Genomic DNA, 25,857 nt, shown 5'->3' with positions numbered 1-25,857 from the left:
TTGGAATTATCTAACGAACATACTTTACATCCAAGCCTGTCAGTCAACTACACAACATTACAATTCAAATAAGAGGCCAAAAATACAGGAAAACAATTTAGTTATTTAACTGGAGATTCAATGAGATAAGAGTATGTCCGGGTATGACACTGGCCACTGCTACTGCTAGCAGGCTACTCGGGAGACCGAAGGGACATGTTTTTACTTTGATTGAATTAAGCTTTTGAACGTATTTTTCACGGTCAACGACCGGCAAAGTGGTAATATATTGAGTGGTCCTATTGATTCGTTGTGTTTTCTGTTATCATTTATCCTACGTTTTCAGTACGAATTACGTTTATTGAGCCTAATTTGCATTGGAGTTAATGGGAGACGTAGTTTGTTTCCCCCAAAGAGGGGCGGGAACGTTCGTTGCGAGTCAAGTTCCCGGATGTGCCGGTCTAACGTATACCAGCTTATTCCATGGAACAGTTGCTTTCAGTTTGCATTAAGACAGAGAGGGTTAAAGCGGAGCGAGAGGCGCAAACGTTCGATCATTTCCGTGTTCTGTCTTCGCAAAGGGGAGGGGGGCGAAATCCCCCTGTAAGCAGACCTGTTAACATTCGAACTGAACTGCTTGCCAATCTGACAGAGATCGATATCCCACTATGACGTCTTTGCGACACGCCTCTTTAAGCAGACAGGAACTGTTCTAATTTTCTTCCATAGAGATGCATTATGTTGCTCTATCTTGTCAGTAGTTAAGGATCTTTGATTAAGATGCACGCATTAAGTGATTGCAGGACACCCCTAGTCATCGATGGCCCAGTGTGCTAGTTCCAATCTGCATAAGGATCTTGTGTAATTGTGTCACTAATGGAATGGTGCCTTATCTCCATGGCATCTCACCTGTATCACCACACCTGTGTGCCCCGCCCCAGCCCTCGGAGTGAGAGAAGCGTGTACCAGTTGTTCACAGTGTACTTATGCACTTCACCTCTGGAACAGACTCCCTCTCTCTGGCTCCCCTTCACACCACACTGCCGTCATCAGACGCCCTTATCACAACGAGCAGACACCCGGCTGTGCTGTTTTTGACTGCCTTTACGACTCAATAGCCACGCTATCAGATCATAGCAGGTCCTTATCAAATATTGGCCGCGAGACATCGCCTGTCACTCAAGTCGCTGTGCCACTAGTTCATAAAAGATTGGTCAAGGAGACAAAGGTAGAGAGTGGAAGTGGATTCCTGAAGAGGATTACCGTTACATACAGGCCAATGGCCTGATAACAGGTCCATTAACACGCACGTATATGTATTTATGACTCTTTTTGGTTCAAACCAGTCTTTTCTACGTAGTGAGTACCTGCTGCTCTATCGCCTATCTCTCCCTCAATCTCTCTTGAGCCCGCCGGATAGCTATTTTTAGATCTGCATGTACTCAATGAACCAACCAGTCCTAACCAGGATATCAAATAGAGATTGAGAACGTGACGTAAAATGCAACGCATTTTGGGAATCGGTGGCCCAAAACTTAAGTTGTTTTACTGACGTGCGGGAACAACAAAGTGCAGTTGTCGAAATGCCGTTTACCTGCTGTGTTATAAAATTCAATAGAGTAGAATGAAGCTTATCTTTAATCGTTTTCCAGCGTGGAAAAATAATAGTACACGCCATGTTTCAGAGATGACATGGATAGCAGTCGTAAGGAAGCGCTCGATTATGTTCTGTTTTTCACACTATTTTTTCACGCTTAGTTTTCATTATTATCATGCCAGATCATAGACCCAGAACACTAGTTTACATGGGCTGGCATCAGGCAAGCCAAACATACCCATAATTCTTTGTGTTTTGTTGACATTGGTCACATGTCTTAGCGATCTCTAATGATGATTTAGCTGTTTGCATCTTTCTTACCTAATGAGCCACAGGAACACTAAGTTGTCATATGTAATGTTGGAATAATATATTATATGAACACTAATAAGCACATTATTTGATCTTAACCCCCCACCCCCTGTCCTCAGGCTCACACCATGTACCAGGTGGGCCTGATGGAGACGGACCAGCACATCGAGTACTTCTGGACGGCGCTGGAGATGTTCACCCAGGAGGAGCTGTGCAAGTTCATCAAGTTCGCCTGCAACCAGGAGCGCATCCCCTTCACCTGCCCTTGCAAGGACGGCGGCCCTGACACTGCCCACGTGCCCCCTTACCCAATGAAAATTGCTCCTCCTGATGGTGCCGTCGGTGAGTGTGTGTGTTATGCGTGTGTGAGAGTGAGAGAGAGAGAGAGAACATGCGTATGTATGTGTGTGTGTGTGTGTGTGTGTGTGTGTGTGTGTGTGTCTGCTTATCTGTATTTCATGGAGCTTATAGATAGATATATACTTTATTGATCCCCAAGGGGAAATTCAAGGTTATCGGGTTTTAACAAGGTTGATTGACCTGTTACATAATTGGAGTCTGTGGCAGTGAGTGGCAAGTGATTGGGGTAGTTGTTTGTGTGTTTATGTGCACAGAAGCAGTTGTGTTTATTAAATATGTTCCATCCACAATGCTTACTCGTCCTCCTCACACACACACACACACACACACACACACACACACACAGTCCCATTCAGCACTATCTCGTCCCATTACATGTTGTGTGCTCTTCTCCACTATCAGCTGGTAACAACCAGTCACCACACAGCTCAAAGTGTCCTTCACTTTAGCAGTTTGCTATCTGCACCTCTGAGCCTAGCATTGTACTTTAAAGGAGATGTGGGTTTTTCCTTTAAAGGAAGGAAATCTAGTCATCCCTCCTAGAGGCTGCTTATCAGCTAGGCGGTTTATAGGGCTCAAAAACCATGAAGGTCTGCCAGACTAGTTACGCGCTGCAGTGACATGCAGACTGAGTGAAGAAGCAAAGGCTTACATAAAATGATGTTCATAATGTACAGACGTTCAACTGAACAAAAAGAAGATACTGTTTCGTGGTTAGGACACTTAGATGTTGAAAGTTCATATTTAGGAAGACCAAGGCTGCAGCCGGTATGGAAGCTGTCTGCAATTCTAGTCCAGTTCACAAGCGCATTAGTTGACTAAGCGTTGTTTATATATATAAATTGTTTGTGTTACGATAAAAGCATCAAATTTGGTAGAGAAACTCACATCAAGGGTTCTGATCAGATTTAGAATCCTAGGTGCCTCAGATTTTTCAAAATGGGCGATAAATATGGATTTTATTAGGTAGAAAAGGATGAAAAGAAAAGAAACTGTTTATATGTTTAACCATAAATTAACCAAACTAATTGCAACAAAATTATTTTTCATGTATTTAAAGGATAACTCCTGCCAAAATGCATCTTAGTTAGGTGTTTTTGTGAATGTACTGTACTAGGGTCAAACTTTTGTTTAAAGTCATAGTTACGCCAGAAGCACCACTTTTAAGCTTGTCATTGTGTTTGTCGTTTTCAACATAAAATTGTGCAACAGACCGGTCTGAAATAAGCCTGAGAAATGTATCAAAGATCCTTAGCTTTCTCAACTGTCTCTGTGGTTGCTTTCACACTAGGTCCGTTTAACTGGACCGGACCCGAGTGCGGTTACTTCTACCGTTAGTTGGTCTGTGTTCACATTACATGTTTGTCTGCGCACCCGGGTCCGTTTGCGTCATAAGCACCATGCTTCTATGCACGAACTTCGAGAATTCTGTTTACAAATATCACTTGGCAACCCAGCAGAAGGCAGTGCAATGAAGAAGACAAAGGTAAAGATTCTTTAGATTCTTCAGAACGTTTGCTTAGCAACCTGCTCCAGCGTTGTAGCGAACCGGACCCGAGACCACCTTTTCAGGTGGACCCGGGTCCGGTCCCGGGTCCGCACCCGAGTTCGGTACGGTTGCGTTCACGCTATCAAAAACAACCTAACCATCGGACCAAACGAACCCGGGTCCGGTCCAGCGGACCTAGTGTGAATGTGCCCTGAATGTACTAACTCTTTGAAAATAAAAGGATGTTTATGAAAAAGATTCTAGAATTCTAGAACTATGCTCCATACTCCCAAACATGGGCATCTCTGGCTCAGCACTTTCCTTGTTTGAATCATACCTCTCAGGGTGCTTGTTCAACATGTCTTGGCTAGGACAACCAACTGCATCTCACTACCTCAATCAGAGAGGTTCCCCAGGGCTCGGTGCTAGGACCCCTTCGTATTGCTCCACCCACTGACACAGCTTCTCATATCACTGCTATGCATATGACACACAGCTGTATCTGTCATCCCACCTGACGACCCTCAGTCTGACAGAATCGTGTACTATATAACTTAAAGCAGTGTAAAAGTTATGTTGAGAGTGAAATGTGCTTATTTTTTGTTGAGAGTAAAATGTTATGTTGAGACTGAAATGTAGATTTATTTGTGTGTGTGTGTGTGTGTGTGTGTGTGCTCATGTTCATCAGGCTCGCCGGACTCGCGCTACATCCGGGTGGAGACCTGCATGTTCATGGTGAAGCTGCCACAGTACTCCTCTCTGGACGTGATGCTGGAGAAGCTCCGTTACGCCATCCACTACCGCGAGGACCCCCTCAGTGGCTAACCTCAACCACCCCCCCCCCTCCCCTCCTTTACCTTTTACCCCATCACCTACCCTTCCATCACCCCTGCACCCACCACACCCTCACCCTCTCCCTCTCCCACCAACAGGACTCTATACTGCCCCCAACAGGGAGGCAACAGAAGTGCAGTCTACTGGAGTCTTTACTGTTTCTCGCGTTCGTTCCCTCGCTCCTGCTGTTGTCCCCTTATACCAAAACTGGATGCGACCAAGGCTGGATTGATATCGGACTGTTCTTCTCTCTCACCTGATGAATCTCGGGGCTCAGCTCAAGGAGGTGGATAAGGAAAGGAAGATGACACCACCGTCTGCTACTCTATCGCTTTTTTCTTTTTTTTTTTTTACCTCTTCTCCCTTTGGTCTTTCTTCCCATCCCTTTTTTTCCACCCTCTGACCTGACTCCCCCTCTCCGTCGCTCTCTGTCTGCCACAGAGCGATTTCATGTCGCGTCAGGCCATTTTATTCAGTGCAATGTTGATTCTCAGCTTTAAATGCAGGAGTTGGGGGGGGGGGGTCTGTTGACATGCCTATTTTTCAGCCAGTATACTGCAGTGCAAAGACCAGAAGCAGGGGACAGATTGAGGTGGAGAACTGACCGAGTGATGGAGTGCCTATGGGGAAAGAGGCTTTGGCAGTGGGCCTTTTGCCATGGGTTTAAACCCCATACCACCCAGAGGAACTTTGTCCCGCTAAGCGCTGGCTTTTGCGACTCTGACTACAGCATGTGGACTAGATGTATAAGACTCTGTACAGCACCAGCTCTCCGAGGTGTGCCGCTTCAGGACAAAACTATCTGCCTATATTGAAAGGGTGCATATATTTTATTCGTCTATACAAAGGATATATAAGAAATGTACAAAGAGAAGTTATAGTAATATATTCTGTTGCTACTTGAGTTATTATAATTTTTTTTTTCTCTTTTTCCTTTTTGTTTTACATTTTTTAATTTACTGGTCGCTGCAGCTGTGAAGAGATTTTTAGCCCAAGCCGGCCCTGCTGAGTCAACGTAGGGTTGCCAGATAACTTTTGCCTCTGAACTGTCTGACGGAGGTTGCCAGGTTCAGTCCTGCTCAGGCCCTTTTCCGAGGGCAGGGGGGTCATGGTTGGAGTGGGGTGGGGTGGGGGGTGTCAGTTTGCCGGATCTGCCTCAGTTGGATTTCTAGATCAGTGTTGTGCTGCTGCGCTAGGAGAGAAGAGTTCTTCCAGAGTGCTGCTGGATGCGGGCGCACCAACCTCCCCCCTCCCTCCTGAAACACTTGAATTGAACGGGCCTCACGCACACTTCAGGCCGGGATGGGGGAGGGGGGGGTTGCCTTTTAACTTTTAGTTTTTTGTTTTTTCCTTGAAAACCAAAATATTTAGGTGTTTAAATCGTACTTAAAGACACATGTTAAAACGCTTTTGTGTTTAAAATGGGATGGGGGGTGTTTGCACTTTTTTTTCTCAGTTCACATTTTTTCCTAACCCCAGGTAAAGAGAAATATATATTAAGGTTTTATTTTTTAATTCGATGTTTCTTTGTTGGAGTTCTGTTCTTTTTCTCCCTTTTGTTTGGAGTACCAGATAAACAATAATATACGGCTTTAAACTATTGTATCGCGAAAAAGGATTTTACCATTCACTCTTATACTCTTGGTAAAATGCATTTGTGCTGAGTCCCAGTGGAGATGTCTCAACCTGGAGGAGGCCACTGGCGCTGGCCAAAGGTGTCCAGCGAACCCCCCTCTCAACTGACCCGGAGGAAAAGGGTTTCGGGGAATAGGGGGTAGCAATGCTGTCCACTCAACCCTGTTTTGGGAGTTTGAAAAGGTGATCTCAGTGGTCAGCTCTGGCTAGTTTGGACCCCCCCCCCACACACACACACCTCCTCATCTGACTCTCTGTCTCCATCTCTCTCTCTCTCTCTCTCTCTCTTTTGCGCCCGTTCTCATCCCCCCCCCCCCCCTCTCTCTCTCTCTCTGGCCCCGTACTGTATTACATGGGGGCACACGAGGAGAGGCCAAACAAACAAACATAACAAAACAAAACAAAGGGACCTCTGCACAAAGCCGTGAACCGATGAGTGGATGTGTGCTGTACATTTACTTGATATTTATTATAATTATTTATGGTTGCATTAACTTAAAACTTTTTTCCTGTCTTGCCTCTGCTCATCTGGAGTCCCGCACGCCAACGGGCAAACGGACTGTACTGGAGGTAATGAAAGAACAAGAACAAACAAACAAAAAAAAATACAAACAAACATGGAAAGACAAAATGGAGTTCAGGAATTCTGTGTCACAACAATAAAGATGTCTTGTTGTAAGGCTGTCCTGTTTCCCTGAGTGTCTGATTAACAGCTCAGCATTGTGGGTAGATCATGCTGTGTTCCTGCACAGCATGTTCCTTCCTGATTTATTTAGCGTGAATGTGTGTGCTATGTGTGATGGACATGTTGTGTCCATCTTGGTTCATCTCAGCAGTCCCAGACTAAAGGGTTTTTTTCCCTCCCAACTGACCCAGTGAGGGCTTGTTCCCGTTTCTCATCAGGGTGTTATGCAAGACCTCAGTTGTTTTCATTATCTGCGCTAACAACTATGTCAGATGTGTTAGGGGGGGCCCCCTCAAGGCTTTTCATGGTGCTGGGTTCTAGACCAGGCCGGTTCTAGCTGGTAACAACCCAACCCACCGCACCCCACGTTAGTTGCTCCCTCATCGAGACCCCCCTGTTTTCACTTTGCAAGTCACTGTCACGCACACTGTCCCTCACTGTCTATATTTACAGTTGAGAGTGGTCACTGGATGGTATTCTAGGAATGCCTTTTTATATGGCCCTGACTGAGACACACACACACACACACACACCTGCTTTCGTAACTTCTGCGCTCACACAGGGGCAGTCCCTTCTCAAGCAATCACTTTTCCAGGAATTGAGGGCTTGGTTGTGGGCGTGGCATCACAGGACCTCTATGGCAGTGACCTATTGACCCAGCACTGGAATTAATGGCTCATTCAATTCCACACACTTTGGAATTGGAAATCGGATCAGTGCCGCTGCTACCCATTTGGGTGTCCTAAGAACTGATTTTTACTTTTAAGCCTACCTTACACTGACAATATTTGGGAAAGATTCTTAAAAGATTGTAGTCTTTTAACTAATGCCCCTCATTCAAGCTTTACTCAAAAGTCTACAATCTTTCAAGAATCTTTCCCAAATCTTGCCAGTGTAAGGTAGGCTTTAGGCGCACCCATGTACATGTAATTGTCTCGTCGGCTATCTTTTACGTAATAAATTAAACCACACTTGATAAGGCAATGATACTTGTCTCGTCATCTAGTTTTAATAAACGGAACTTGAAGAAAGAGATACCGAGGACATGACCAGGAGGACAAGAACTGCTTTCTGTTTTTTTAGATGCACATGCAGATGTGCAATCGTCTCGTCGGCTATGGTCGGTAGGAAACGGATAACTCCGTTCAATTATCAACGGTGACAAGGCAGCTGCATGGGACCTGCCACACACTCGTGCGCGCAAGATGCGTTCTCAGTTAACGTTCAAATTAGATCTGCATGATGGAGATTGAGAGGACCCATACTATCATTGCATGTACCATGCTGTTGCTGCATTTTGACGATTTTTAGCCTAATCTTTCGGAGGAATAAAACGCAGTTTGAAGTAAAGCTACTTGTAATGGCTAAATGTTGGTGCCCTATCCACAGTAGCCTACGTGATGCGCGTGGTGGTAGCGGAGGCATGGAATCTGATTCCACTGTGCAAGAAAATAATCCCGTATTTGTCTTTCCCTGGTGTGCTTTCATGTCAACATGAATAACTTAAATGTGTATGGCAACAAATCTCATAATATTAGGCTATGTGTTGACAAAGCACTCCCATGAGCAGATGGAGCGTAACTACCTAGTAACTACCAGATCACTGATCACATCTGATGCTTTTAATCAAGGCTTTGACTGTCATTCTCGAATATTCCCTTCACAGTTATTGTGCCAACCCAACTGAGCCTTAGGTTTGCACTACATGTAGCCTATAATGCTTTGAGGATTGAGCCTTATACAATAGTTTACATGTACACTATACATGTGCTTTGAGGATGAGTCGATCACCAAACTGCAAATAACCTCATGTAACAAGTTATTTATAGTTAATCACAATATTTTTGTAAAGCTTAGTCAAAGATTGCCTTGCTATCAGGTGTTCTCAATCTCCCTTGATAAGAGACTGTTACGTGGTCGACTTGCTTACGCACACTTTCAAAATGTCCATCATATTTATGCTGAGATAGGTTCTTTCCTTATATGCAATCAACCTTCCCCTCAACCTATGAATGACAATGGGGTAACTCTCCTTCACCATCTGAAGGTTTGAAATATGTTTCTTTAAATATGTTCATACAAAGTCTAAAAACATGGCTTATAGTTAAGCTTACAGTGTCTTTGTATATGCAAAGCAAACCAACCACATTTTGAAAAGCACTATAATTTAATTGTTTTTTTTTTCCTCTTTTAAATAGAACATGTACAAAAATAGAGACAAAGAAGAGTATATTGCCCCATTAATTTCAGAGGCGTGAGTGAACACGTGCATTATAAAAAAATATCTACACAACTAAATATTCTATGAACTACACATAACATTCAAAAAGATTATGAGCAGTTACATAAGTCCAGTGAAAAAAACATTACATGATGTCAGTTAGCTATTTGACGTTAATCTTTCACACATCCGTTGCCAACACACATCATCTTATAAAGCCATTTGTGATTAGCACAAAGTGTACAATTGCCCAGCCAGACGAAAAGCAGTGTCAAGAAGTGTAGGATGGTCGCTTGGGGTCGAGCCAAGGGACACAGCATTTCTGGAATGATTTTGGGGTGTCAGTTGTCAGTCTTTGTTCCCAGAGAGTTAAGACAACAAGATTTTTTGTAGCGTTTTTTTGTTTTGGTTTTTTTAGTCCCCAGTTCTAGGACTCAATTTCCAGCTGTTTCTTGAAGAGGCGGAGCTGCTCCAGGGTGATGTTGTTGCCACCACACACCACGACCACCACGGGACCCAGCTGCTGCGCCAGCTTGCCCTCCGTCTGTAGCCGCCGGACGATGTCACAGTAGACGGCGGCCAGGGCTGCCCCGCAGGCCGGCTCCACCAGCACCTTCTCATCGTCTGCGCAGAAAGAGAGAGAGAGGGAGAGAGAGAGATATGCTGTTAGATGCACCAGTGAATGGACGTAGGTGTGGAAATATTGCTGAATGGGTCAGTTGACAGCAATTATGGAGGTGGGTGGGACCAGATGATATTTCAGCAACTAATTCCACTAACACCCACAGAGTATGGCCAGAAGATTAACATTTTAATTTATGGAGGAAGTGGTTCTCCCTGTGTCCTTTTTTTTTTTTTTTGGCTTGGTATTTATTTCTACAGGCTTTGAACTTACCGACGAACCGCTCTGCTGCTCGTACGGCATCCAGGTCTGTGACGAGCTCAGAGAAGACTGTGTGTTCTTGTACCAGCTTAAAGGTCTGTGCAGACACACGCGTCAGGCCCAGCGTTGTGGCAATGCTGCAGAGAGAGAGAGAGGAGCAGAATGGAGAGGTCAGAGGAGACATTTCCTCTAGTACTGTTTGTATCATTTGCTTTTAGTTGGTGGTCAAGGAACTTGTGCGTAACTGCTTCCCCTAACTTTGCACTTTGTGTCACTTCTGTGAGACACATTGGGAGTTCATTTGAATGATGATGGCAGTCCCAGTGCTATATGTAAGCATATGACATGCATATACATTGGGGCCCACTGACTTAAGTTCTTTTATCTCTGAAACGCAATACGATGTTTGCGGCTATACCCTCTGACTATGCCCCATGTGACTATACCCTCTGTGTTCCTTCTCACTGGTCCAGTGTGCACTTTGTCATGTCTGTTGGACAGGTGTGAGGTGTTCTCACCTGGTGATGGCTGGCAACGTGACGAGTTCTCCGGCCTTCATGGCGGCGTTCAGGCTGTGTGCCCCCACGGTCTCCATGGCGATGATGGGGACGTCGTCCCAGCCGGCACGCCGCAGGCCCATCACCACCCCGTTCAGGAGACCCCCACCCCCGACGGACAGAATGACCGCTCCCGGCTTCTCCTCCATCTCGGACTCCAGCTCCTTGACCAGGGACGTGTGGCCCTCCCTGCCAACACAGACAACAACAACAGGTGAGTTTAACGTCCAGAAGCCTGATTATTTCATATCAATAACACATCACCCCAGCAGTGTCCAGACTGACAGTTAAGTCAACTTTCACTCTCACTAATGCAAGGGTTGTTTTCAACCACCAGCAAAAAAGTGTATGAAACTTAGGAAAAGAAAAAAGACTGATACATAGACACTAAATGTATATGTAATCAGCAAATATCAGTGACCAGTCATTAAGACTGTCTTTTAGCAGATGTGCTTCACTCAGGGAAGTGAAAGTACATTTTTCAGCAGAGATGTCTTCGTTGTACTTGCACAATGTCACATCCCTGCCTTAACCACGCTTTAAGAAACCCCGGCCTTATCAATACTCAGCTATTATTACTATCTTCACTTCCCCTTATCGAATGCTGTACCATTGAGTACAATGCAGTAGCAGGTGTTTCAAAGTTCAGTGATACAGTATCTCATGTCAGTGCGTGAATGACAGCGGTCATTCCAAGCACTTACCAAATAAGGGGATCGTCGAAGGGCGAGATGAAGACCCAGTCTGGGTTATTGGCTGCGAGCTGCTGGCCGTATTCAATGCTTTCATTAAGAGCCTATAAGATGGGAATACAACAGTGCAACATTAGATGAAGTCTGCATTAGGAGCCTGTATTAGTTCAGGCAAGTTTATTATCATAATCATGTTAAACACTTTGAGTTACTGTGAAGGATGTATTTAGTCAGATGCTTTGTATGAAACTGAGTATATCCTCAAATGCAACAGTAGCTTAATGTTCTTTTTGGCACTGAAATAACGTCAGCTGGGTGGTAGGCCGTTACTCACTTTGCCGTGGATGATCACGTCTGCCCCCTCGTCCTTGAGCCTCTGGACAGTCTGGACAGGGGTGACGCTGGGCACCACGATGGTAGCGGGCACCCCCAGTTTACGAGCAGAGTAGGCTGCTGCCATCCCAGCATTGCCACCTGTGATTACACAGAAAGGAGACGATTATAACACAAGTCACAACATGTACGGACATTGATATAGTGTATAAACTGTAAAAGTACCCAAACTGTTGTAAGTAAATTATTTTATTTATGACTTTTGTTTTAGTTTGTGTTTACTTTTACTTCTGTTAAATACACAATTTTGTGACTCCCAGCAGATGCCTCACCTGAACAGCAGATGAACCTCACACATCCTCGCTCTGCCCACTGCAGGATGGAGAGAAGAGAAGAGAAGAGAAGAGAGGATGAAGAGAAGAGAAGAAGAGGGCAGTGAGTCACAGCTCCACTCATTTATTGGGACTAATAAAACAATAGAGGCCTACAGAGCTTAATCATCAATCCCCCTTTTTGGGGGGCCCAAATTCCAAAGTGTGCCCATGCCAACTGCCAACGGCGATGGTGACTAAACCACCCGTCTCAAACTGGTCTGGACTAGTTGTCACTGGAACACTCTGAACCAGTACACTTTACCACACACCCCCCCACCCCCCCACACACCCCTTTCTCTACCATCATGTCAACAGACTTGGGTCTTTTCATTCCCCACTCCACATGTCATTTAGTAAACAACCATGAGTGATCCCACACTGACATTAGTCATGTCTGCTCACTTAAAGACTAATAACCAAAAATCATAATTCTACATTCCTATTTCTACGTTTTTACATTTTCTACTTTGCAGCATGTGATGTGACACATTGAATCAGGCAGCAATATTGGTCTCTTACCGTCTTGCACAGGTGGCCGATGCCTCGGATCTTGAACGAGCCGGTGGGCTGGGCGGAGTCCAGCTTCAGGTAGACGGACGTGCCGGCCACCTTGGACAGGATCAAGCTCTCTCGCAGAGGAGTGGCAGAGTGGAGGGAACGCTTGGTCTTCATGGCTACTGTTGTCAGGCAGATGAGTGGCACGCAACAAAAATTGCCCAAAGGAGTTTCTGTCAGAGGAAGGAAATGGTAGCTTATTAAACATATGCATTAATTGCCTGTCTGATCCAAATATCTGAAGTTTGGTTGTTATTTAACAGTGTAGCTATATGGAAGACTCAAAACAATATATACATTTCCAACTGGAATCCAGTGGTTAAAAACAAATAGCCTACATTATTTTGCCGTGCATTTGCCTTTTTTTTTTTTTTTTTTTTTTTTTTGATGGAGGCAGGAAAAAAACATTACCGAATAATGAAAGAGAAGTGGTCTTACCTGACAAGTAGAACTTGGGATTAGCTTCAGAGCAAATATTCCGTTTCTTTTCGGTTATCAGTCCAGTGTGCCCCTCATCACAAACCCGTGGGTTTATATTGAGCCGTCCGAGCGCGAGTTGGTGTGACAGATGGAACTTGGACAACCAATCGTCTTCGGGACCGCTTCGCACACCTCCACACCACGCCTCATTCCCTTTTGATGTCATAAGAAGTCCATGAGGTCGCCAAGGAACTGAGTGTCATCCGAATAAGGAATTTCCATCCCTTTGGCACAAAAGGGTGCATCACATTTACGCTGATTCTATCGTTTTGGTGATCTAATAATTACAAGAAATGCTAGATTAGTTTGCCTTTTCTTTAGGCTGTACCGATAAAATGATGACGATGCGTGGTGAAGTTTATGAGGCAATTATTATAAGGTTTTAAACTCTGCAGTAGGCCATTTGCAGGGTCGTGCAGTCTGTGTACATTTGGGATTGAAAGTGAATAGACTAGGCTGGGCATGCAGGACAGCACCTAACTGATTAAAGGAGTTTTTTAAAATCCATGAATTAATAAATATGTATATGCATTAAAAAAACGATAGAAAATGGTCGGCGTTCTGTAGCCTAAATATTGCAAATCATGTTTAAGACCAGACCTATTTTAAAACGTGATGTTCAACTAATAGTTTGCAATACCTGGACATTACCAAAAGGGACGCTTCTATTTTGGCTCCGCACTACCAAAAGGGGGTCTAGACTGAGGAAGCGCAGACGGACGGCCTAGCGCAGCAAATGTCATGTTGACGACTCAAACCTGACCGATCCGGCTGGAGGTTGGGGGTGGGGGACAGGCGTGAGAAGGTGGCTGAAAGAAAGACTTTCCTTAGACACACGATGTTCTAAGAGTGTGAATATTAGACGAACTTGGCATGCAATCAGCAAATCTAGTCCAATCTTAATGATGACCACACACATTTCTCAGAACATGCGGACTTCAGTGTTGAAATCTCTTAAGTGGTATGATGTAACGTCTTGGCATAATTGCCCATTCCATTTATTGGCTATCAACTAACTTTTGTATCAATTCACGAAGATGCAGAATAAAATACGTCAATGTAAAGGGTTGTGTTTGGTTTTACAAAAGGCATCGAACGCGATTCAACCACTGATCTATAAAGAATATTCTTTATAGATCAGTGGATTCAACTGATCATAATCAATGTCTGGAACTATGTGTTTTTATAGCCGAATCATGTCTATTCCGTGTATTGGCTAGACTATTAAACAAGAAAAGAATACATGGGTTGGCGCAGCATAGGCTTCACAAATGCATATCTTTGCTTTTAACTTTACTGATTACATAATGCTCTTTTGTGTTTTAGCCTACTTTCGAACACTAAACAATCTGGAGTATAGTGAATTATTAGGGGGAAACCATGCAGATAGTTGCGCAACTCGGGCAGTGTCTCGATGTCCCTACAGGTAAACAGGTTAATGAATATGGACTCTGACTGGCCATTCAGCTTGTTTCGAGCGGTTCGGACTGGGATTTGTGGTCTGTCTTTCACGTGTGTCGTATCCACCGATCAGGTCATGGTCCGGATGTGGACAAAAGAAAAGAAAAAACTGTGGTATGCCAATTAAATAAACTTTTGATAAACTTCACGATTCTCAAGAACACATTGAATGGGCTCTCGGCGACCACATTTCACGGACATAAAGCCTGCACCTCCACAATGTTTGAATCATCCACAAGGACTTTCAGATAACGTCAGTCTTTGCGCCTGACACGAATTATATTATGGGTATTCATGAATGATAAAAAAAATAAAAAAAAATAAAAAACCCTATATTGTGAGGCTGTGTATTCTTAGAAATCTAAAGGACACAATGCAAATGTTTTGGTTGTCCATGAACGTGGACATAAAAAAAACTCTTCTCGATCAATGCATGCGTCATTGTAGCTGCATTGAAAGTACATTTTGGTGAAAACCTGTTGCGTTCGAGTTATTTTGCGTGACATAACTCGTTGGCCAAATTGGCCTACTACAATAGTGAACCGTTTCATTCGTGTTTGGTTGCAAGAAAGGTGGTTTCTGCTGTTCCTATTTCTGAAATAATTGCACACAATAAACACAAAATTATAAATAGGCTAATATTAACTATGGTTCATACCATTACGTAATTTTCGCACAGCAGGTGTAGGCTCGCTTAGAAATAAAATAAATGAATCCACAAGAGTAGCCTGATACAATACTGCCATCTAGTGGTCATTTGATGAGTTTTCGTTGCACCCTCACCTGTCCTCCAATATCGAATATCTGATCAGGCATCTGTAGTCATACAATTTGTAATTGGTAGGCTATTACAAGGTAATACACTTTGTTTAGAGTTTACATTTATTTTCCCACTAAAGTCACGTGTGATTCGTGTAAACGTGTAAATCGCATCTTGCGCAAACATCCTGCAGGCGTGATGATTATCTGAATTATATAGAGCATATAAAATAGTATCGCATCTTGCTCGACGTCTCCAATTTTACGCGTCTTTCGCAAGCATAGACATAGTTTGCAAGCCTAGAAGCATAGCATGTGGGTGGTGGCTGTTCCAAAGCACATGACTGTCATTTGGGAGGTCATGTGACTAGGCTGCCTCTGAGACTGTAAACATGGCTGCGCACTTGTCCTATGGACGAGTAAATCTAAACATTTTAAGAGAAGCAGCACGTAAAGAACTTCGAGAATTTTTGGACAAATGTGCGGGAAGCAAGGTATGACACTGAACTATAACTTTAATATCTGAATGACTCGCTAGAGCTTTGAACATTCTTTTTTTTATTGCTAGTATGTAGCACTAGCTGGTTGGTTGGCCATACATTCTAAACCTGTTATGAACGATGAAGTCCCACGGTAATCCTCCTAGACAGCATTGCGAATTGAGTTCTCGTTTTTAAAATAGTTTTCTGATGTTTGTAGACGTGATCAGTTGATGTTCAGTTCCGATGTTTGGGGAAGTGATCAGTTCACGTTCACTTCACAGCCAATTTGTTTTTTTATCAAATAAAGATGGTCGCGCCATCACGTCACCAATTATTGTTTCTATCTACTTAATGAATTTCTTATTGTCCAAAAACATGCTCCTAATGTTCACTAATGTTGGCTAATAGGCTAATTATGCCAAGTCATGGAAGCAAAAGGCTAGGCTCTATTATACCTTTAATATGGGATGCAAAGCAGATCTTCCTTCTCGTTTTTAGGCTATTGTATGGGACGAGTACCTGACGGGGCCCTTTGGATTGATTGCCCAGTACTCCCTACTGAAGGTAAGATTAAGTCTTTATATGTTACGTTTTCAAAGCATTATCAGAGAGCATTTCTGTAGACTATGGAACACACACACACATAACCAACTCCCTCAACAGGAACATGAGGTGGAGAAGATGTTCACCCTTAAGAGTGGGAGGCTCCCACCAGCTGATGTCAAAAACATTATCTTTTTTGTGCGTCCAAGACTGGAATTAATGGACATCATTGCAGAGAATATTTTAAGGTTAGCCATATTTTTCTTTCTTTCTCTCCCCATTCTACTACTGGGAGTGTGTTGTAGGCTTTACTGTTACTTCGACCAGTTCTTAATTTCTTTTGTTTATTGTAGTGAGGACAAAATGCAGCCTCCTCGTGAGTTCAACATCCTGTTTGTGCCGCGTCGGAGCATGCTCTGTGAGCAGCGGCTGAAAGAGCAAGGGGTTCTGGGAGCTTTCACCAACATTGACGAGTACATCCTGGATCTCATCCCATATGACGGGGACCTCCTCTCCATGGAGTCCGAGAGTGCATTTAGGGTCAGTGATGTAGTGGACAGACAGTGCTAGCTCACACTGGCATTTTTAGTCGGTGATTGATGCCACTTCAAGTCATTCATCATCTTAACTAATGCATTTAAAGACTCTTAATCTTGTTTTTGCTCACGGTGATGTTCTTTTCTTTCTTTTCATCTGGTTATGATGATACGTCAAAATTTCTTTTCCAGGAATGTTACTTGGAGAATGACCAGACCAGCTTGTACCACACAGCCAAGGGCCTTATGACCCTGCAGGCCCTCTACGGGACCATCCCTCAGATCTTTGGCAAAGGAGAATGTGCACGGGTGAGTGGACACAGCACTGATGTGTACAACTGTCAGGTGAATGTTTCAAAGTAGCTCCCTTGAAATGAAAAATGATACGTGTTTTTAACGGCTATAATTTGCGTTAGAGCAGTGGTTTCCAAACGTCTTCCCCCATGTACCACCGTCTATGTCCTGACTCCACTCGTGTACCCCCACCACCTGACACATTAAAAAGTAGCACATTCCATTGATGCATTCCAGGTGCCTTTGCAGGTATCTTACTATAGAGTTTACAGACGATTTCCTTTAATTTCATGTTTCCATATCATTGTAACCCGATTCTAAATTCTTTATTTATTCATGAATTAATTAAATTACCTAAGATTTAAAAAGTTCACTTTCCGCCATAGCCCTTTTCATCTTGCGTACCACAGTTACAGAATCCCTGGGTTAGAGGACTGGTTTTCTGTACGTGGATTGAGTCTAGTCTTGGACTTAGAGGAATTCAGTGAAGATTTCTATTCCATTCCATTGAAAATATGCGTTTAGTCCAGAACTAGGTTTAATCCATGTGCAGGCAGCAGGCCCATAGTGAGTGACCACAAATGTCCTGAGGCTCTTTCCTGTCCTCTTGTTCCCCATCAGCACGTGGCCAACATGATGCTGCGGATGAAGAGGGAGTTTGCGGGCAGCCAGACTCAGATCCTGCCCGTGTTCGACACGCTGCTTCTGCTGGACCGCAACGTGGACCTGCTCACGCCGCTTGCCACCCAGCTCACCTACGAGGGCCTCATCGATGAGATCTACGGCATCACCAACGGTACACACAGAACTACCACGGCCAATTGGGCCTCACGGATATATATCCCACTCTGTTTACTTTTCAGAGAATGAATCTCTCTCTGTATACTATCTGTGTCATATAACATGTACAGACGTTTGAAGTCTCTTTCTGCAGAGGTTCTACAGTAAACAATAAACCAATATGTGGTTAGATGTTTATGCAACGTGCCACTGTACTGGGAAATCATAGCTGCTATCAACCAGTGTGTGGTTAAACTTGTATGTAATGTCTTACTGTGCTGAGATAACCTGAAATAACTTTGATTAGAATAGTATATTGGCATCGTTAGAAGTCATAGACCCTCGCGTATAGTCAGCTGGATCTCAACATCTTGTTTTGGTTACAATTTCCTTCCTCCGTCCCTGCTGGGCACAGGCTACGTGAAGCTGCCCCCTGAGAAGTTTGCCCAGAAGAAGCAGGGCGAAGGGGGCAAGGACCTGCCCACCGAGCCCAAGAAGATGCCGCTCAACTCGGCCGAGGAGCTCTACGCCGAGATCCGGGACAAGAACTTCAACGCCGTGGGGGCAGCGCTGAGCAAGAAGGCCAAAATCATCTCGGCCGCATTCGAGGTGAGCGCTCCCTACCCTGTGCCTGAGCTCTGTGGTGGGGCATAAAGGGCCGTTCACACCAAGAACGATAACGATAACGATCACTATAACCATAATGATAAGAGCGTCCACACTGGCCAACGATAAGAAAAGTCTCTCCTCATGTTAATGAATGTGATGGCTATATTATGGGTTCTGATTGGCTGTTAGCTTTTTATCGTTCTCAAAATCGCTCTGAAAGTGATCCACAACGATATTGTTCTTCATGTCGTTATCGTTATAGTTTATGTGTGAACGTTGTCATTCATATTAACGAGAGCGATATTTGTTTATCGTTATCGTTATCGTTATTGTTATCGTTCTTGGTGTGAACGGGCCTTAACACAGAGCAACTTGCCACGTGGTGATGGTGGCTCAGTCCATTAGGACCAGGGTTTGCCAGCAGTGGTCTGAAAAGTTTAAAGTTCGCTTCCCAGCCCCAGCCGTGGCGCAACTGGCTGGGGCACCTGCACCACACGCCGGCGACCCGGGTTCGATTCCCGCCCCGTGGTCCTTTCCGGATCCCACCCCAACTCTCTCACCCATTCGCTTCCTGTCTCTCTCTACTGTCCTGTCAACATTAAAGGCACAAAAGCCCAAAAAAAAAAAAAAAAAGTTCGCTTCCCAGCTTCCACAGTTGTGTCCGTGAGCAAGGCACGTAATACCAAGTTGCTCCACGGAGTCTAGCCCTGCAATGTATTGACATCTGTGATGTTCCTTCGGATAAAAGCACCAGACTAAGAGTCCCCCCTGGGTCATTCCATGCCAAACGTACAAATGTCCCCTCTCGACCGTCACAGATTTGTCTGAAAATACTTGATACTGTAATATTTGGGCCTACACCTATTAAGAAGTGTGTGAACAACCTTGATTTTTTTCAGCCAAATCTGTGACGGTCGAGTGGGGACATTTGTACATTTGGCATGGAATGACCCCCCTTTTTTTGTCCATTAGGACAAAAAACTCTTTTATCCCCAGTGCTAAATTTGCACGATTTTGCTCTATTGCACATAAATGGTTGATAGGTTTGATAGGTCATTCTTAACTTGTATTCGTTTGTGACTTTTTTGCTTCTGGTATGGAGCTTTCTGTGTCCTTCTGTGTATTTTTTGTTTCTTGTGTCTTTTGTGAAATTTTTTGTGTTATTTATGCATACCTGACTGCAAGACAAGTTTCCCTGAGGGGACAATAAAGTTAACCTAACCTAATCTAACCTAACCAGTCTAGTATGTAAAGGTTAGAGGATAAGATGCCAGGTTTCCTCAGTGAAGTTATCTTGAATCTGCTTCATGAAATGTCACCAATGAAACCTCTTGGCTTTGCCTTATGCTGGTCGTGCCTGAGAGGTCAGAAGGCGTCTGAAAGCTTTTGACACGTACTCTAATCATGTTAATGTTATCATGTCATCTCTTGAACAACAATAGGTCACTATCTTATGTTATCACTTAACCGGATAGGCTAATGGTTTGGAAATGTTCTCTTGATTAATTGCCATTCTCACATTGTGCGTGCGTGCGTGCGTGTGCGTGTGTGTGTGTGTGTGCGCGTGTGTCTGACTTACACTTGTCCTACAACCTTTTCCTGCTCATTGTTAATTAATGTTAATGGCACTCGACCGTTGCCATGGTAACAGCAAGCCTCAACAATTAACAAGCCTTGATTTGAATCCATTTTTTTCCTCCAAACCAGCTGGATGGTTTCTCCCTGCTAATAATTTTCTAGGAGATCTGAAGACGTTTGCCCGTTACAGCCGTTAAAATGAAAATGTATTAAAATCATTAAAATGAATTAAAATCACTCAAATTCGGTGTCAACATCAATGAAGTCATGACTCAGGTCCGATCCATTCGCAGAGCAGTGTCAAGAGTTATCTACAGTATCAACAGTGTGGTTGTGTGGTCTCTTTTAAAAATTGCAGAAATCATTCAGGGAAACTTGAATATAGTATATTGAGTTTAATATTTTTGATTGTGTGACGTACATGTAGTTGCGTGAAACTCTCCTGAAAAATAGCAGGGAAGCTTTCCAGTGTAATTTGACCCATAATGTTTGATATTTTGATTACATGACTTAAAATGATCTCTCTTATTTGCCACGTCATCTTAGCCTGAGTTATCATGACTCCTACAATTTTAGCAAAAATATAAATTTCCTGCATTGAATGAACTGTTTCACTTGACCTCTGACCCCTATGGTGTGATTCTGTCCTTCCTCCTCCATCAGGAGCGGCACAATGCTAAGACTGTGGGCGTGACTGTGTCACCTGACCCCTAACCCCTATGGTGTGATTCTGTCCTTCCTCCTCCATCAGGAGCGGCACAATGCTAAGACTGTGGGCGAGATCAAGCAGTTCGTGTCCATGCTGCCCCACATGCAGGCCGCCCGCACCTCGCTGGCCAATCACACGTCCATCGCTGAGCTCATCAAGGACATCACCAGTGAGTTGAACAACTGCTTATAGCTTCTTTCAATGCTGCAGCTACACACAAGCAGAATACAACTTAGAAATGTTTGTTCAGTTCCTCTATCAATAACCTCAAAATCGCATGATTTTTCCTCTCGTCCACAGCATCTGAAGCATTTTTTGACAATTTAACAGTGGAGCAGGAGTTCATGACTGGTGTAGACACTGATAAGGTAGTGTATCTCTCGTGTGTGTGTGTGTATGTGCGTGTGTGTGTGTGTCAACTGATTCACAATGCATGTTAATGTGCCGCATTAGACTATAATAAGCTTGTTCGATTTTGTGCTGCTGATGCTGACTCATATCAGGTCAATACGTACATTGAGGACTGCATTGCCCAGAAGGATCCTCTCCTCAAGATCCTGAGACTGGTCTGCATGCAGTCTGTCTGCAACAATGGCCTCAAGCAGAAGGTGCTGGACTTCTACAAGAGGGAAATCCTGCAGGTAGAGTCAATATGCTGTGAAAATGACAAAAAAAAGTCCGCACACTAAAACTCTAATATTCTTTTTCTTTTTATTCACCACATGTGACGTTTCGGGTCACACTGCCCTTCCTCAGAGTGTCCCGAAATGTCACATGTGGTGAATAAAAAGAAAAAGAATACTGGAGCTTTAGTGTGCGGACTTTTCTGTCCTTTTTACTGTTGCTTTTTGAGTCCAGCACCTACTTTTTTAAATATTCAGATGTGCGCACTGGCTCCTATACTATTAGAGTCAATATGCTGACCATTTTATCAAAGATTGACATTAACACACTTACAATGGACCAAACAATTCTATTCTCCTCACAATTAATAAAATTTAAAAAAACTACAGTTCTGACAAGTGAATGCTGTTAGGTCTCATTTCTTCTGGTGCATTAACCTATTCAACATATGTTTGCAGAGTTATGGCTATGAGCACCTCTTGACACTAAACAACTTGGAGAAGGTTGGTCTGCTGAAACCACAGACCAACACCAGGAACAACTACCCCACCATCCGCAAGACCCTCAAACTCTGGATGGAGGACGCCAATGAACAGGTGCATACACAAGACCGCGCAGATGGCCATGTGTAGTTCTCCTAAAAACGACAGTAATTTCCCGTGTATTAGCCGCATTGTGTATGAACCGCAGGACCTATTTTAGGACCATATTAATACCATATTAATGGCCCTGTGTATTAACCTCATAGCTGAAGACATTTTGCTAAATCAATGTATAAAATGCGGCTCATAGTAGGGAAATGACAGAATTGGTTTAATAATCTGACCTGTACGCTGTCTTGTTTTTTTTCCATGGGCTTGATTGGGTGTGTCTGTCCCCTCCCCCAGAATCCCAACGACATCTCGTACGTGTACAGCGGCTACGCCCCTCTGAGCGTGCGCCTGACGCAGGTGTTGGCGCGGCCGGGTTGGAGGAGCATCGAGGAGGTGCTGAAGATGCTCCCGGGGCCGCACTTCGAGGAGCGGCAGCAGCTGCCCCCGGGCCTGCACAAAAAACGTGAGTTGCGGTGGGACATGAGACATGTCTGTGTGGCGAAATCTAATCTATATACACACACACACACACACACACACACGTAATCATCCAGATAGGGTAAAGTGTAGTATTGAAGCAGAAGCAATTTACATAGATGATACCAATGCACTTTAGTTTCTGAAGAAGACTTGAGACATGCGTAAACAAATATGTTAATGTTCAAAGTACTATATAATACATATTATACTATGTAAAGATAATAAGTATTATAACATGGGAATAAGCCGTGGTGAAATGGTACTCTAATCTCACAGGTTTGAAAAGTGTTTAGAATAGGCCAATGGAAGTGGAAGTAAGAGTACGAGAGTCCCAAAAAGAGAGGGCAAACAGACGAGGGCGATGTGTACACACTGTGAGGGAGGAGCAGATAAGGTCATGCTACAGGCTGGTCATCTGTTGCGAGGCTAGAGTGATGACCTCGTATTATTCCTGTCCAGATGTGAGCCTCCAGTGGCCATATGCTAGCAGCCGATAAGCACAGGCTTTGTTTGCCGTGTTGTATCTGCTTTGTTTGGGGCAACACTGATTTGTACAGAGTGTATGCGTGTGTGGCATCTGGCCCAATTTAGTGTTCTGTGCTGAGTGATTCCAGATAAATTCAATATATATTTCACACTGGTGTGTGATGGGGCTGCAGGATTTGGGGAAAATATCTAATTGCGATTGTTCAGGGGGTGAGTGTCCCTAAACCATTGCTAACGTGTTAGCAACTTAGTTGGTTGGCAATGGGAAATTGCATAGCAAACAACAAAGTTGCTAATTTAGTTAGCAACTATGGTATAAGTGTCCCTGACCGATAATGCCATTTGCGATATCATTTTTTAATGTCAGTGTCAAGATTCAGTTTCAGATTCCAAGATTAACCAGATTAGCCTTTGCAATTAGATAACTGTGCAGCCGTAGTTTGTGGTATCATGAATGGGTCCATTAAAGCATCCTTGGATGGTTGCCTGAAATGTGGGCATTGTATACAGGAGTATGGATTCAGTAGCCTAAAATGTCAGACATTAAAACTCATTTGAATGATGCTTTATTTCAAACGAATTAGATGGTCTCGTGCAGGGATTATGTATGTGTTAATTAAATCTGTCTGCGGGCTACAGACAGCTTCGGTGGGCTTGCTGCAGCATGTGTTTTTAGCAGTGAGAGGGGGTGATAATTAACAGACAAATAATTTGAAGTTTATGTCCTTAGTGAGAACAAAAGCTGTTTGTCTGAACATGTTGTGTGTTTAGAGCTTGCATTCACACAGACTACTGTGCATCTAATTCAGTAGTCATTTATCTTGACTTCTTCTGACAATCATGTATGATTACCTTGCTTACTATATTCCTAACTGCTATGATGCATGAAGAAGGCATCACAACATAAATCTCACGCATGCAATTTTGCTGCAGTTTTAATTTGACTATGTTTACATTTATACTCATAAACAAATGTAGTATACATTGCTGTGTTGCTGCATGTAATGTTTGTCCTGTTAAGAGTAAAAGTACCAGTGGTTTTTGGCATGAATAATTCAGTGATATTAAAAATGCTGATAGCTTTGGTCACTATTGTAATTCTGTAATCCAAACTCTTCTCACGCCATCAGCAGTACTGTAAAGTTTGTCATTATTTTGAGGGTTTCAGCGTGGCACACTGAATAGTTTGGCCGCTGCACTCTGAGAAGTTGTGAGCCGAACACAGACTCGGTGAGGCCTCTGACACCATCCTCATGCTCTGGTCACTCTGGTCCTCAGGTCAGCAGGGCGAGAACCGGACCACGCTGGTGTTCTTCCTGGGGGGAGTGACCTACGCCGAGATCGCCGCCCTGCGCTTCCTCTCCCAGATGGAGGACAGCGGGATGGAGTACATCATCGCCACCACCAAGCTCATCAACGGAACCAGCTGGATCAAGTCCCTCATGGACCGACCCGATCAGCAGGTCTGACGGGGACCAAAAGGACCAAACGAGGAGATGAAAACGTTCTAAACATGAATGGAGACGATGAGAAGATCCGAAGGACGGTGGTGGACTGCTCAAGCTTGACTCTTTGTGCCCGCTGGTGCAAGCAAACGGAACTTTTTGGACAAAGAGATGTGGATTCATGTGAGATGTTATGATTATGATATAACTTAATATGACACCGTCTTTGTTTTGGATTTTTTTTTACGTTATGCTTATGTAATGTGTGTATGCGAGTGAGAGAGAGAAGCTTATGAGAGCTATAGGCTGCTATGAATATTGAACTATGAATAACATCTGCCTTTAACCATTCTGAATTGTTCTTTCCTGTGAGTTAATTGACTAATAATAACTATAAAAGAAAGAAAACCTGGTAAACCTTTGGCCTCATAGCATGCCTTTCAAACTGCCTTCGCCAAAGATTCCGGCAAAAGCTTGTTGTATACCAATTACGATAACATTCTTAGGAAGACAAGGAGCTCATCCATCTGCATCCATCCATCATATTATGGTTATGCCATCAAGTTAATAAGTCTTACGTGGACCAGAGCACATGAAGGAACAGGGAGAATAGAGACTCTGGAGCTCTGTCCACTGGCCGTCAGCAGTCTGGCTCAGTGGAGAACCAATTAGCTGACTAACAGGCCTCGAGAGCGGCCGATAATGGGCCTCCGCTGTCTGGGGAGCGGGGCCCTAGCCAATCATAATCAGATGCTGGAGGACGCTGATTGAATTAAGAGGCCATTTGCTCCTTGTTCCGGTGGCTGAGACCGGCCACGCTGTGGATAGGGGTTGGAGCGCTGCCTTTTCACCGGTCAGATCGATGGGCTAGTCAGATGCAAACATCTTTGGGCATCAGCAGGGGTCCAGGAAGGGGGATTGACACAAAGACAGGCGTTTTCCAAGAAAACCTAAAAACAGACTCGGAGTGCTAAGTTTAGACGACTCTTTTTAGTGTTCAACCTCTAACACTTAAAGCAGTGCTTCAAGCCAGTTTTTATTATATTAAAGCATTTATGGAATATATCAGAGTTATATACATAAATCAGTGAAAATATAATATTTTACTTTTGACATTGAGGATTGAAATAATGGGCCTATCTGCTGTTGATAAGCCTCCCAATACAGATATTAGATGGTCCTCTCAAATCAACTGTTGTGCAATTGTAATCCTGATGAGTACATGTCATATAAGACAACAAAAAAAACAGCGTCTCTATAGAATTGGTAGCCTACCCCGCGGAGATGGCCCGCGGATTAGCCGGTACAAGAGAGGTTTCAAATGTGAACATTTCCAGCACGGGAGAGGCGCAACAAGCTCCGCCTTAAGTGAGAGGAGCAGGTGCCTACTCGGCTTTTGCTTCCATTAGCTAAGCCTCCGGGCTTTCTGGGTCTTGTAATCAATTTAATTGGCCTTGGTCACTCCTACTGTACTGTACGCAGACTACACAGA

At 43.9% G+C, this 25,857-nt stretch overlaps 3 protein-coding genes across 10 annotated transcripts in view; 2 read left to right on the top strand and 1 right to left on the bottom strand.

Moving 5' to 3' along the window:
• LOC134059391 (probable E3 ubiquitin-protein ligase HECTD4) overlaps positions 1-5,668 on the top strand; it is a 71,760-nt gene extending 66,092 nt beyond the window's left edge. For all 8 annotated transcript variants that reach the window (XM_062515758.1, XM_062515755.1, XM_062515759.1 and 5 more), the window contains exons 75-76: positions 2,008-2,230; positions 4,426-5,668. In XM_062515758.1, coding sequence (XP_062371742.1) covers positions 2,008-2,230; positions 4,426-4,562 — 360 coding nt within the window. In that variant the 3' untranslated portion in view covers positions 4,563-5,668. The remainder of the gene's footprint in view (positions 1-2,007; positions 2,231-4,425) is intronic.
• Positions 5,669-9,072: 3,404 nt separating this feature from the next.
• LOC134059963 (L-serine dehydratase/L-threonine deaminase-like) lies at positions 9,073-13,130 on the bottom strand. The gene is made up of 8 exons (XM_062516523.1): positions 12,945-13,130; positions 12,471-12,679; positions 11,910-11,949; positions 11,579-11,718; positions 11,257-11,348; positions 10,514-10,741; positions 10,008-10,132; positions 9,073-9,736 (listed from the first exon to the last, which is right to left on the bottom strand). The coding sequence occupies exons 2-8, from the start codon at positions 12,621-12,623 to the stop codon at positions 9,540-9,542; spliced, it is 975 nt and encodes a 324-aa protein (XP_062372507.1). The 5' UTR covers positions 12,624-12,679; positions 12,945-13,130; the 3' UTR covers positions 9,073-9,539.
• A 2,425-nt stretch (positions 13,131-15,555) lies between these two features.
• vps33a (VPS33A core subunit of CORVET and HOPS complexes) lies at positions 15,556-24,782 on the top strand. The gene is made up of 13 exons (XM_062516796.1): positions 15,556-15,700; positions 16,187-16,252; positions 16,352-16,479; positions 16,585-16,771; positions 16,960-17,076; positions 17,683-17,857; positions 18,257-18,450; positions 20,780-20,906; positions 21,038-21,105; positions 21,241-21,378; positions 21,820-21,957; positions 22,249-22,417; positions 24,199-24,782. Exons 1-13 carry the CDS (start codon positions 15,599-15,601, stop codon positions 24,387-24,389), a joined length of 1,800 nt encoding a protein of 599 aa, XP_062372780.1. The 5' UTR covers positions 15,556-15,598; the 3' UTR covers positions 24,390-24,782.
• Positions 24,783-25,857: the final 1,075 nt, after the last annotated feature.

Source organism: Sardina pilchardus, chromosome 16 (genome assembly GCF_963854185.1).
Source record: "Sardina pilchardus chromosome 16, fSarPil1.1, whole genome shotgun sequence".
NCBI lineage: Eukaryota > Metazoa > Chordata > Actinopteri > Clupeiformes > Clupeidae > Sardina > Sardina pilchardus.
Note: the sequence above shows the minus strand (reverse complement) of the source record. Positions and strands in the feature narration are given on the sequence as shown.

Coding starts and splice junctions, on each gene's coding strand:
- vps33a (XM_062516796.1), top strand. CDS start 15,599: ATGGCTGCGCACTTGTCCTATGGACGAGTAAATCTAAACATTTTAAGA. Junction 17,858..18,256: donor GATCTACGGCATCACCAACG/GTACACACAGAA, acceptor TGCTGGGCACAG/GCTACGTGAAGCTGCCCCCT. Junction 20,907..21,037: donor GCTCATCAAGGACATCACCA/GTGAGTTGAACA, acceptor TCTCGTCCACAG/CATCTGAAGCATTTTTTGAC.
- LOC134059963 (XM_062516523.1), bottom strand. CDS start 12,623: ATGAAGACCAAGCGTTCCCTCCACTCTGCCACTCCTCTGCGAGAGAGC. Junction 11,349..11,578: donor ACGTGATCATCCACGGCAAA/GTGAGTAACGGC, acceptor CCCATCTTATAG/GCTCTTAATGAAAGCATTGA. Junction 10,133..10,513: donor ACGTTGCCAGCCATCACCAG/GTGAGAACACCT, acceptor CTCTCTCTGCAG/CATTGCCACAACGCTGGGCC.